Below are 13,732 nucleotides of genomic sequence, written 5' to 3' on the forward strand. Positions count from 1 at the left end.
CTTTTTTTTTTTTTTTTTGGCTGCGTTGGGTCTTCGTTGCTGTGCGCGGGCTTTCTCTAGTTGCGGTGAGCGGGGGCTACTCTTCATTGCTGCGCTGAGGCCTCTCATTACAGTGGCTTCTCTTGTTGCAGAGCACGGGCTCTAGGCACTCGGGCTTCAGTAGTTGTGGCACGCGGGCTCTAGAGCGCAGGCTCAGTAGTTGTGGCGCTCGGGCTTAGTTGCTCCGCAGCATGTGGGATCTTCCCGGACCAGGGCTCGAACCCGTGTCCCCTGCATTGGCAGGCGGGTTCTTAACCACTGCGCCACCAGGGAAGTCCTGGATCATTTTTATAAATGAAATCATATAATACGCCATCCTTTGCAACTGGTATCTCTCACTTATCATAACGTCGTCAAGGTTCATCCACATTGTAACACATATCAGAACTCTATTCCTTTCTATGGCTGAATGACATTGCATGTATAGATACACTCCTTTTTGTTTATTCATTCATCAACTGACATTTAGGACATTTCCACTTTCGGGCTATTAGGAATAATGCTGCTATGAACATTCGTGCACAAGTTTTTCGTGTGAATGTACATTTTCATTTCTCTTGGGTAAATACCTAATAATGGAATTGCTGGGTCATATGGTAATTCTACCTTTTGAGGAACTGTCAGACTGTTTTCAAAAGCAGCTGCAGCATTTTACAATGCCACCAGCATTGTCGGAGGGTTCCAATTTTTCCACATCCTCTGCAACACTTGTTATCATCTTTTTGATTCTAGCCATCCTCATAGGTATGAAGTTTTATCTCTTTGTAGTTTTTTTTTTTTTAAGATTTTTTTGATGTGGACCATTTTTAAAGTCTTTATTAAATTTGTTACAATATTGCTTCTGTTTTATGTTTTGGTTTTTTGGCTGTGGGGCATGTGGGCTCTCAGCTCCCCAACCAGGGTTCAAACCCACACCCCCTGCATTGGAAGGAAAAGTCTTAACCACTGGACCGCCGGGGAAGTCCCTCTTTGTAGTTTTGATTTGCATTTCCCTAATGACTAATGGTGTCAGACAACTTTTCATGTGCACCTTGGCCATTTGTATGTCTTCCTTGTCTATTCCAAATGTCTACTCAGATCCTTTGACCATTTTTTTAATTGGGTTGTCTTTTTATTATTGAGTTGTAAGGACCATGGACGATATTAAGCAAAACGCTGATTGAAGCTATTTGCCCAGCGTCCCTGAAGTTTGGCCCCTGGGCAAGACGCTTTCTGTCTTGCCGGCCTCTTCTCCTCACAGCCCTGCCCAGCAAGTCCACCTCATTCAGGCTCAGGAACGAGGCGCCTCTTCCTGCCCACCCACCCCCCCGAACCCAAGCAGCTCAGAACAAACCCCTCTTCACAGATGAAGAAACCGAGTCCAGGTGGGAAAGGACTTGCTCAAGGCCACAGGACTGAGAAGAGTGGAGCTGGACTCCACCTCAGGTCTGTCCAACTAAACCCTCCACCTTCTCCACACTGTTTCTCTGCCCACCGGTTTGTCTGGCCCTGGCTGTTTTCTGGTTTGCAGTACACATACGTTTCCTCCGTTCTCATCAGTGCCCTGTGAGGTAGGTCATGTAGGCATCAGTCTCCTCATTTGGCAGAGGAGGAAATGGAGGTTAGGAGAGGGGACGTGACTTTCCTCAGCCTCGCAGGTAGCAAGAGACAGAGCTCAGGGCAAAACCAGCAGGAAGCCCACTCTCAGGACAAAAGCATGTGATTTCAGGCACCCACCCTATACTCAGCCACGCTGCCCGAGTGTTCTGCCTCTCCTCCGACCCAAAGCCACACCGCTAACCAGGAAACTGCAGCAGCCAGCAGTCCACTGGATGGACCTGGGCTTCAAGAATTTGCTCCAGGGCAGCCCCCGCCCAGCATCAGCGGGGCCCTCTGGCCGGGCACTCCCAGCCCTGCCCAACCCAGCCCCAACAGGCCCAGCCCAAGACCTTTGCCCCTGCGAGAAGTAGGACCCTGGTTTCCATGGGCCTCTGGCCCTGTTTACCTCACCCCAGGGCTTGGACCCTTACGGAGGGAGACATAGGCTGCATGCCTGTATTTGAGAGATGTGGGGCAAACCAGAAAAACCCCTAGGCCCGGTTTGATGAGGTTTCTCTTCTCGCCTGGAAGTGCCCTAGGTTCCGACTAGATTCCAAAGACACGGGACAGAGTAGTGTCCCATTATCAGTCATTTATGCCAGGAGGAGGGCCCCCGGGCAGACAAGGTTGCAGGAATGAAAGAAAATGATGTTTTTGCATCAACTTTCTAAATCAACTTTCTCTTGAGGACCCAGCACCGTTCTGGGCACTGGAGATACGGCAGTTAATAAAACCAGCAGAAACCCTTGCCTGTTTGGGGACCTTCTGGATGTCCCAGTGGAGCTGACATACTAGAGCAGAGAGAGAGAGAATAAAAAATAAGTAAGAAAAATATAGAGTATGATGGACGGTGTTAAATGCTAAAAAAGAATGTAAAGTATAAAAAGGGGACAGGACATAGTGGGGTGAATAGCTGCGATTTTATTTATTTATTTATTTGGCCGCACCACGTGGCTTGCAGGATCTTAGTTCCCCCACCAGGGATTGAACCTGGGCCGCTGCAGTGAAAGCCGGGAGTCCTAACCACTGGACCGACGGGGAATTTCCAGCTGTGATCTTCTTTTATTTTTTAATTTTTTAAAAATAAATTTATTTTATGTATTTACTTTTGGCTGTGTTGGGTCTTCGTTGCTGCGCGCGGGCTTTCTCTAGTTGTGGCGAGCGGGGGCTACTCTTCGTTGTGGTGCGCGGGCTTCTCATTGCAGTGGCTTCTCTTGTTGCAGAGCACGGGCTCTAGGCACGCGGGCTTCAGTAGTTGTGGCACGTGGGCTCAGTAGTTGTGGCTCGCGGGCTCTAGAGCGCAGTCTCTGTAGCTGTGGCACAAAGGCTTAGTTGCTCCGCGGGATGTGGGGTCCTCCCGGACCAGGGATGGAACCCGTGTCCCCTGCATTGGCAGGCAGATTCTTAACCACTGCGCCACCAGGGAAGTCCCAGCTGTGATTTTAAATAGTGTGGTTAGGGAAGGCCTGGCTGGGAACAAAAACATGAAAGGTGAAAGGAGTGAGCCATGTGGTCTCTGCAATATCCCAGGCAGAGGACACGGCAAGAATGGGGGCGCTGAGGTGAGGGGAAGCGAGGAAGATGGGGGACAGGGCCTCCAAGGCCAACTCTGTAGGGCTCTAAGCAGGGCGAGGGATAGCCCAGGTGTGGGAGCAAGGCCATTGCAGGTAATGTCTGACTTCCCACTTTTGCCTGGATCAAACCTCTTTCACCACCGTTTCATTAAGGTGGATCCCGGTTCTGACTCCCCGCCGGCGCAGCGGGAGAGAGGACCAGGGCTCTGTGAAGGGAGGGGACTCAATGGGGGCGGCTGTGGGAGGAGAGAGCAGCTCAGCTAAAGGGCTCCAGGGTCACTGCGAGTGTTAAGAGCTGAGAGCTGGAGAGGGGCTAGAGATCTGAGTTCAGCACTGGCTCAGGGGTGTCTTCTGGGCGCCTTTGCGGGTTGTCCCTGGCTTCTGAGTCCAGACGTCCAGGGATGGCAACACCATGGGCCTGGATCAGGCCGAGATCCTGCGCTGGTAGCGCTGCCTCAGAGGCCAGAGGGACCGAGGAGCAGGTGCGCAGCTCCCGGGGCAGCGGCCCACTCTGGGAAAACAGCCGCGGCCACGCCCACAGTGGGCCCTCCCTGTCCCCGCAGATCCCTGGCAGCTGGCAGCGCCCCCTTCCCCACGCCTCCCGTGCCAACGGCGCTGAAAATGCGCGGGGGAGGAGGAGTGTCCAGCACTTTGTGCTTTTCGCCCCACACCCCGTAGAATTCGTTTCCGAGCAGTGGGGAACCAGGAGCGAGGGGCGGGGGCGCAGGTCTCGGCCCCGCCCTCTCTTGGCACCCCCCACCCCCGCGCCGTGAGCCACTCCTGGCCAAGTCCTTCCTCCCAGGGCGCTTAGTGAAGGTGGGAAGAGGGGCCACGTCACTGTCCCCAGGCCCGGGAGAGGGCGGCTCCGCCCCTCCCTCCCCCGCCGGAGCGCTGGGCCGGGATCGAAGACTAACCTGCCCCAGCCCAGGGCCAGCCCAGTCGCTGCCGCCCGCCTACAAAGCCACAGGCAGGTGCAGGCGCAGCCGCTGCGCGAACGGGCAGAGCGGAGCCTTTAGGGCGCGCGCCATCCGTGTGTCTGTCCGTTGCTCCATCAATCCGGGCGTCAGCCCGTCGGCGCACCGCCGTTCCCGCCCAGGCCCCAGCGGCCCCGGCCCCTCGTCGTCCCGCACCCGGAGCCGCCCTCCAGTGACGGCTTTGGCGCGGCAGCCATGTCCATGGGCCTGGAGATCGCGGGCACCTCGCTGGCCGTGCTGGGCTGGCTGGGCACCATCGTGTGCTGCGCGCTGCCCATGTGGCGCGTGACGGCCTTCATCGGCAGCAGCATCATCACGGCGCAGATCACCTGGGAGGGCCTGTGGATGAACTGCGTGGTGCAGAGCACGGGCCAGATGCAGTGCAAGGTGTACGACTCGCTGCTGGCGCTGCCGCAGGACCTGCAGGCGGCCCGCGCCCTCATCGTCATCGCCATCCTGCTGGCCGCCTTCGGGCTCCTTGTGGCGCTCGTGGGTGCCCAGTGCACCAACTGTGTGCAGGACGACACGGCCAAGGCCAAGATCACCATCGTGGCGGGCGTGCTCTTCCTGCTGGCCGCCTTGCTCACCCTCGTGCCGGTGTCCTGGTCGGCCAACACCATCATCCGGGACTTCTACAACCCCTTGGTGCCAGATGCACAGAAGCGCGAGATGGGCTCTGCCCTGTACGCGGGCTGGGCGGCCGCGGCGCTGCAGCTGCTGGGGGGCGCTCTGCTCTGCTGCTCGTGCCCGCCGCGCGAGAAGAAACACACGCCTGCCAAGATCCTCTACTCGGCGCCGCGCTCCACCGGCCCGGGCGCCGGCACTGGCACAGCCTACGACCGCAAGGACTACGTCTGAGTGAGCAGCCGCGGGGAGCCTCCACCACCCCCACGAGCTGGCGCGCCCACCAGGCCTGCGTGCGGCCTTGCATCGGAGACCAGCCCACCCAGATGCCAGGCAACTCTCTCGCTGGACTGGGAGGGGACCTCCCGGCGCCCCCTTCCCCAGCTGCCACCCCTCCTCGGGCCCGGGAGCGGGATTGCGGAGCCCAGGGGCCAGCCAGCATGGACCATGAAACCTTGCCCCTCTGGAGCGCGGAGCTGGGGTGACCGCCTCTACTTGTTCGCCCCGTCGGGCTGCGGCCTGACAGCCCTCGTTGAGCAGGGACCCGCAGTCTTGAAAAGGGCCACTTGATATTTTTCAATAAAAACCTTTCGTTTTGCAGTTGCCTGCGTGCGCCTCCTTGTCCTGAGCGCGGACAGGCCTCCACCTCCCTGCAGAGCTCCCCCACCCCCACCCCCACCCCCAGAAGGGTTGGCCTTGGCTGGATTCTGCTCTCCCACTGCCCGGGATGAAGCTTAGAGAGGCACCGAGTTTCGGTAGCCGAGAAAGTGGGGTTGTAAACTTAGCTGGGTGCTCACTAGCTAGTTGGTCCTTTGGCCTCTTCACTGGGGATTCAGACGATGACGCCCCAATCTGGAGGGGCAGGCATGAGCACTTCCGGGCATGGGGGAGGTGGGAGGAGGATGTCAGGGACCCCCTTCTCTAGGGTTTGTGCCTGGAGCACCGGCCCTCCACAGTGCTCCTGCACACCTGAATCTCCCCTGTGGCGTGTGAAAGAGCACATTCAATGCTATGATTTCATATTTGGGAAAGGAGAACAAAAAGATCTATTGTTTTGGTAAAACACACTACCAAAGAAAGCTGAGTGGAATCTTCTCACCAGGAGAAGAGGTGAGAGAGGGGCCTCATTTTCTTCCTGAAACCCTTGAGGGAGGGAAAGGGGGGGGACTCAGAACTCTCTGGTGACATTCTAATGCTAAGGTAAACAAGGTTTGGAAACACTTGTGTCTTGGAGAAGGTGTAAGAGGTTCAGGCAGTGGGAAAGAGGGATGGTGTCCAGAACCAGGAAAGTGGGATTCCAGTGGCTGGGTAGATAACAAGGTGAGGGAGGAAGTGGCAATGGGGCCCTGGGTCCAGAAGAGGCCAAGTCATGGAGAATCTCGTGTGCAGAATTACAGATTTGGGACCCTAATCTAATGTTATGGGAATCGTGGAAGGGACGTATCTGGTCAAATTTACACTCTAAAATAACCTCTCCAGCTGCCCCTGCAGAACTGGGACTCAAGGAGGGGGATGAAGGCAGGAGACCATCTTAGAGGCTGTGCAGCTATCCCTGTGTGAGATAATGCAGCCCAGAAATAAAGCAGGGACAGTGGGATGGGGGACCAGGCCTGATGGGGAGGGGGCGTTATAAAAGAAGCAAGGCGTGCAGGGCTGGAGAACCATTTGGATATGCAGGGTGAGGGAGTGGAAAGAGCTAGGATAACCCCAATTTTCTGCCTTAGGTCACTGACTGGCTGGTGGTGCCATTTACCAAAATAGGACCAGGTTGCTGGGGAAAGATGATGGTTTCAGTTGTGAGTGAACAGAGTTTGGCAAGCCTGTGGGACCTCCAGGCAGAGACGTCCAGGAAGTGACAGGGCATACGTAGAGATCTGGAACTCAGGAACAGTAAACCTGGCTGTTGTTAGCATACATATGGCAACCGAAACCACGGAAGTGGATGAGGTCAGTTTAGAAACCAAAGAGAAAAAAAGAGTTTCAAGAAGGCGGGCGTTGGCAATGGCATCCGAGGCTGCAGAAGTCGTTAGGCAAGAAGAAGCCTGAAGATTAAAAGCAGCAAGGTGGTCACTGGAGACCTTAACTAGAGGCGCGGGGGCAGATGCAGTGGACAGAAAAGTGAGTGGGAGATGAGAAGCAGAAACAGAACATGTAGACCATGCGTCCTAGAGGTTTGGGGAATCCAGGCCAGGAGAGCCACTTGCAGGGGAGCAAGGGTCACAGGACAGGTATTTGGGATTGTGGAGGCCTGCAACTATTTCGAAGTTATTGTATCTCGAACTTCTTGGCCTGCAGCATAGCGAAAGCAAAAGGCCCCAGGGGCAGGCAGATTTTTTCAGTAGAATGCTTCACATAACTCCCAAAAAATTCTCCTCTAGTTAAGGAACAACAGACATGTTTTTACCCTTTATGACCCGAGGAAGAGGAAGTAGGTTACCATGAACAGTAAGAGTACCCGGGCTTTAGATCCTTCATTCTCTGTGGGATTCCAGGAAAGGACTTGGGGTTGCCATTACTCTCTCTCCAACCCAGTCCCCTTTGGGAACCAGTCTTCTAGCCTGGGGGGAAGGAAACAGAGTGACATGGAATATGAAGATGAGGGGGGCTGCTAGTGATGGATCCTAGGGAGAGCTAGAGGGAGGGGATGTGGGCTCGGGGCGGGGGGTGGGAGGGCTCCAGGCGGAGGCCTCAGGGGAAGGGGGCTTAGCCACGGGGAAGTGAGGGGAGGGAGCCCAGTAAGAGGGAAGGGACTCAGAGAAGGGGGTCAGCGAAGGGGAGGGGACTCCGTGGGGGGAAGTGTCAGAGAGGGAAGAGGCTTAACAGTAGAGGGGGAGGGAACGAGATGGGATTTGGGGGTGTAGGCAGAGGACCAAGGGATTGCATCTGCCTTCACCCAGCCCCACGGTCTCTTTGCCAGTGGAACCAGGGAGTCAGGTTGGCCCAAGCCAAAACTGAGGGGCACCAGGTGGCTTCTTTGTCCCAGAGGGCCCTGCAGGCAGGAGCGAGTTTATTCATTTACCACCGGCTTCATGAGGGCAGCCGGGATGCAACACCTCCCAGCCACACTGTGGCAGAGCTGCAGCCTGAGGCTCTGAGCCAGCCAGCCCCCTGTGGTCCATCCCCAGCACCCCCGAGCCACAGGGATGTGGCAGACAAGGTAGACAGACCCAATCAGATCCTCAGGTGGGGTGGGAAGGGCTCCCGGGCCTCAGACCCTCCCCTGGCTCACTAGTCTCTCCCCAAGCCTGGGCTCTCCTGGGCTCCCCTGGCGGGTAGTGGTGAGGTATCCTACCCCATCCTACACCCTCCCACCCCAACTCGCACACACATCCTTGCCTGGCTTCAGGATCTGTCCTAACTCAAACTCTTCTTATTCTTTCTGGAGTTTAGGGTCTAAACAGAGGGGGTAGAGTCTGCAGCCTAGAGACCACAAACTGAGGAGGGTCCCACGTGAGGGGTCCCAGGAAATCTTGAGACTGCTAGAGAAGAGAAAGGCGTTTGGTGTGACTGGACTCGGAGTCAGCTGGGATCCGCTTCTTTCCCTGTGTGACTCTGAGCAATTCCCTTCCCTTCTGGGTCTCAGTTTCCCCATCATTTCAACATAGGGCTTGGACCAGATGATCCATGAGGGCCCCTGTAACTTGTCTTTTCCATCCCCATTTTTATCCTTATCACCCCCTGCAGAAGAAAATTAGTCAGAACCAAACTGACCAGGTAAACAGGGCAGTTCACTCTCTGAGTCTCAGTTTCCTCATCTACAAAATGGGTATGATAATAGCACTGAGCTGTGTTGAGGATTAGCTGAGCCATCCTCTGGATTCCCATGCAGTCTAGTTTCACCCCATCACAGCACATACTACACTATGTTGTTGTTCCGTTTCTTGGGAGATGTCCCCTGCAGAAGGTCATCTCCCAAGGTCAGGGGCACTATCCTGAGCGTCTCTCTGTCTGCAGCACCCAGTACAGGCCAGCGCCCATTTGTGTTCCTGTCTATGTGCAGGAGTAGCACCTGGCACAATGCTAGGCACACAGTAGAACGTCAGTTAACTTGAGTTGGTATCGTTAATATTTTGGTGTATTCAGCCAGGCAGGAGTCTGGGAACATGAGGGAGATGGCTGGGTCGTGAGAAAGTCCTTGGATTTCTTCAGAATCCACAGCCCCTGGAGCCCCCTGCCAGGCCCTGGGGCTCTGTCCCACCCCACCTCCCACTGTTGTGCTGCAGGCTGCCCTGGTCTTGCCACACCTGTTCTAGCTCTTCCTCCTACCAAAACCAAAAGCCAAGTGTTTTATCAAACAAATACAGCATTTACTGTGGCTCCCTCAAGGTCTGCGGCAGGCCTGGAGGGACAGACAGTACCTTCCTTCTCCCTCCCCTGCCAGGGCTCCATTCAAGGTCATCCTTGCCAAGACAAGTATGCACTGCAGAGGAGGTGAAGAGAGAGAGAGCGCATTGGCCCTGGTGAGGGACCTTGGACAAGTCACTGGCCAGCTCCCACTCTCCTCTGTAAGAGAGGTGATGTTGTCCCTGCTCTATTTGATCTCCGTAAGAACCCTGCAAGGTAGGCATTACACGATGAGACCACCGGAGCTCACAAGCTGATGAGGCTGGGCTCCAGGCTCTGCCACCTCCTGTAAATTACCAGCCTGTTATTATTTCTAGATACGTCCACCTCTCTTCTTCCCCACTTGTACCACCGATTCCAACCAGGCTAGCACCATCTTTCTGTAACAGCCTCAAGAGGGTCTCCCATCTCCAGACTGCCTCTCCCTACCCTCAACCCTGCTCAGTCCATTTCCAAGCCATTTGGAATAGCCGAGTGACACAGTCCTGCATCTGGCCATGTCACTCCCCTATTTAAAATCCTTCCAGTCCCCCAAGCCGACATGGCCCTTAGGAGCCCACCCAGACACCATGGCATGCCTAAAGAGCCCCTACAAGGGCAGAGCCGTGCTTGTCTCTCAGCGTCTGCCTGCACTCCCTGCATTAGCCCCACTCTGCCTCCCCACCCCGGCCTGCAAGGCCCAACCCCACCAGACAGCCTTCCCTTCCTCAAAGATCGTGCTCTCTGGACCCTCAACACAAGTCATTCTCTCTTCTTGGCACAGTTTCCCCATCTTCACCTCACCCGTCTTGGGAAGCTTAGAGGTCACTTTATATCCCAGCTGAGGGATGCTTCCCTGACACCCAGCCTATTCCTACAGAGTCCTGGACATCCCGGGCAACACCAGAGCATTTGTCCCTCTGTGTCAGAATCACCTCTTTTTTTCTTTTTCTTTCTTTTTTTTTTGGCTGCGTTGGGTCTTCGTTGCTGCGCGCAAGCTTTTTCTAGTTGCGGTGAGTGGGGGTTACTCTTCATTGCGGTGCGCGGGCTTCTCATTGCAGTGGCTTCTTTTGTTGCAGAGCACGGGCTCTAGCCACGTGGATTTCAGTAGTTGCAGCATACTGGCTCAGTAGTTGTGGCACATGGGCTTAGTTGCTCCGCAGCATGTGGGATCTTCCCTGACCAGGGATCGAACCCATGTCCCCTGCATTGGCAGGTGGACAGAATCACCTCTTAACTTGTCTTTCTCCTGCCCTAGACCATCAGCTCTGTCGGGGAAGGACCTAAGCATCCTGTTCACCTTTGTATGCCCCAAGCCTAACAGAATGCCCAGCACAAAGCTGATACTCAATAAAGGAGAGACAAGGTTAATGTCCATGGTGCCTTTTGGAGACAAAAATGACTGTGTCTTATGTGCAATCAGGGAACAGCAGCAGATTGGTTCTAGAACAGTTCAGAGGTCATGAAGAGCTGTAACAGTCTAGGAAGGCTTTGTGGGTGGAGGGGCAGGGGGTCCCTGAAGAGGTCTTGAATAAGTAGGTTTTAGATGGGCAGAGCTAAGAGGAAAAGGCTTTCCAGGCAGGAGTCACTGATTGGGCAAAGGCAAGGTGTCAGACCAGAAGTCAGGAGCTGACCGAAAGGTCAACCTGGTTGAAGTACAAAATTTGTATACAAGCCAGTAAGAGAAAGGTTGAAAAACTTGAGTAGGGACACGGAGTTACATTTCAACCCAAATTTCTCTGCCTGGTATTCCAGACCCTTCAGTGCCTCCTTCCCAGACCCAACAATGCAGCCACCTAGAGCTGTTCCAGCCTCCACAGTTTTTCTTTTATTGAAGTATAGTTGATGTGCAGTAATGCTACATAAGTTACAGGTGTACAATATAGTGATCCACAATTTTTAAAGGTTATACTCCATTTATAGTTATTATATAATATTGACTATATTCCCCATGTTGTACAACATATCCCTGTAGCTTATTTCATACCTAGTAGTTTGTACCTCTTAATCCCCTGCCCCTATATTGCCCCTCCTCCTTTCCCTCTCCCCACCCAGTCTCCACACTTTTTTTTTCTTTGGCCATGTCGCACAGCAGCATTGGGGATCTTACTTCCCTGACCAGGGATTGAACCCGTGCCCCCTGCAGTGGAAAAGAGGAGTCTTAACCACTGGACCGCCAGGGAAGTCCCAACACTTTGTACTATCCCTATCCTTCCACCTTGCCTTCTGTCCACATGCTAATCATTGGCAATTCATTGGGAATCCAGATGCATTAAAGGTCTAATACAACAAAACAAACAAGCAAACTAGAAAGAACTAGAAGACAATGCAGAAAACATTTTTATGCTATCAAAATGAGGAAAGCCTCCCTAAGCAAGACACAAACCCCAGAAGAAGTCAAACAAAAGACGATCAGGGGCTTCCCTGGTGGCGCAGTGGTTGAGAGTCCGCCTGCCAATGCAGGGGACGCGGGTTCGAGCCCTGGTCTGGGAGGATCCCACATGCCACGGAGCGACTGGGCCCGTGAGCCACAATTGCTGAGCCTGCGCGTCTGGAGCCTGTGCTCCGCAGCATGAGAGGCCGCGATGGCGAGAGGCCCGCGCGCCGCGATGGAGAGTGGCCCCCGCTTGCCGCGGCTGGAGAGGGCCCTCGCACAGAAGCGAAGACCCAACACAGCCATAAATAAAATAAATTAAAAAAAAAAAAAAAAAGATGGCTAGCAGGACATCAGAGCCGTTTAAAAAAAAAAAAAAAAAGACGATCAAATTTGAGTGCATAACAAATATAAAATAAATAAACAATCTGAAAAGGAAAATAAGAAAACAATTCCACTTACAATAACATCAAAATGAATAAAATTCTTAGAAATAAAACCTAACCAAGGAGGTGAAAGACTTGTACACTGAAAAGTACAAAACATTACTGAAAGAAATTAAAGAAAACACAAATAGATGGAAAGACACCCCATGTTTATGGATTGAAAGACTTAAAATTGTTCAGACATCCATACCACCCAAAGTGATCTGCAGATTCAATGCAACCCCTGTCAAAATCCCAATGGCATTTTTGTTTTTGTTGTTGCAGAAATAGAAAAATTCATTCTGAAATTCATATGGAATCTCAAGGGAACTGAATAGCCAAAAAGAAGAACAAAGTTGGAGAATCCACACATCTGGATTTCAAAATATTACAAAACTATAGTAATCAAATCAGTGTGGTACTAGCAGAAAGACAGACATACAGACCAATGAAATGGAATAGAGAATCCAGAAATACACTCTCACAAAAATGGTCAAATGAGTTTCAACAAGGATGCCAAGAACACTCAATGAGGAAAGAACAGTTTTTTCAACTGGATATCCACATGCCAAAGAACAAAGCTGGACTCTTGCCTGACAGCATAGACAAAAACTAAAACTGGATCAAAGACCTAAACATAAGAGGTGAAACAACAAAACTTTTAGAAGAATGTGGGGGAAAAAGCTTCACAACATTGGACTTGGCAACAATTTCTTGGATATGACATCAAAGGCACAAGCAACAAAAGAAAAGAATAGACAAATTGGACTTGATGAAAATTTAAAATTTTGTGCATCAAAAGATACTATGGACAGAATGAAAAGGCAATCCACGGGATGGTTTTGGAATATATTTGCAAATCATGTATCTGATATATGATTAATATCCAGGATCTATAGAGAATTCCTAAAACTCAAAAAGAAAAAAAAAAAAACAGGAAATAACAACTGTTGGCAAGGATATAGAGAAATTGGAACCTTTGTGGACTGTTGGTGGGAATGTAAAATGGTACCGATGCTGTGGAAAACAGTATGGGGGTAAAAAACTTGAACTACCATATGATCCAACAATGCCACTTTTGGGTATATATACCTGAAAGAGTTGAAAGCAGGGTCTCAAAGAAATATTTGCACACCCGTGTTCATAGTACTATTCACAATAGCCAAGAGGTGGAACGCAAATGTCCATCTATGGATAAAGAGATAAGTAAAATGTGGTCTATACATACAATGAAATATTCTTCAGCCTTAAAAAGGAAGAAGGGGCTTCCCTGGTGGTGCGGTGGTTGAGAATCTGCCTGCCAATGCAGGGGACGCGGGTTCGAGCCCTGGTCTGGGAAGATCCCACATGCCGCGGAGCAACTGGGCCCGTGAGCCACAACTACTGAGCCTGCGCGTCTGGAGCCTGTGCTCCGCAACAAGAGAGGCCGCGATAGTGAGAGGCCCGCGCACTGCGATGAAGAGTGGCCCCCGCTTGCCACAACTAGAGAAAGCCCTCGCACAGAAACGAAGACCCAGCACAGCCATACATACATACATACATACATAAATAAAAAGAATGTAAGCAGACAAGAATAGCATTAAAAAAGTAAAAAATAAAAAATAAATTTAAAAAAAAAAAAAAGAAGAAGATTTTGACATATGCCATAACATGGATGAGCCTTAAAGATAAATACTAATTGAAATAATCCAGCCACAAAAAGACAGATACTGTATGATTCTACTTATATGAGGTACATAGAGGAGTCGAATTCATAAAGACAGAAAGCAGAATGATAGCTACCAAGGAGAGGAGAGGAGGAAAAAGGGAGTTGTCCTTTAA

At 52.1% G+C, this 13,732-nt stretch overlaps 1 protein-coding gene across 1 annotated transcript; it reads left to right on the forward strand.

Moving 5' to 3' along the window:
- Window positions 1–4,035: 4,035 nt before the first annotated feature.
- CLDN3 (claudin 3) lies at window positions 4,036–5,389 on the forward strand. The gene has a single exon (XM_082359783.1). It carries the CDS (start codon window positions 4,361–4,363, stop codon window positions 5,021–5,023), a length of 663 nt encoding a protein of 220 aa, XP_082215909.1. The 5' UTR covers window positions 4,036–4,360; the 3' UTR covers window positions 5,024–5,389.
- The last annotated feature ends 8,343 nt before the right edge of the window (window positions 5,390–13,732 follow it).

This window comes from Balaenoptera borealis, assembly GCF_965194805.1.
Source record: "Balaenoptera borealis genome assembly, chromosome: 16".
Classification (NCBI taxonomy): Eukaryota; Metazoa; Chordata; class Mammalia; order Artiodactyla; family Balaenopteridae; genus Balaenoptera; species Balaenoptera borealis.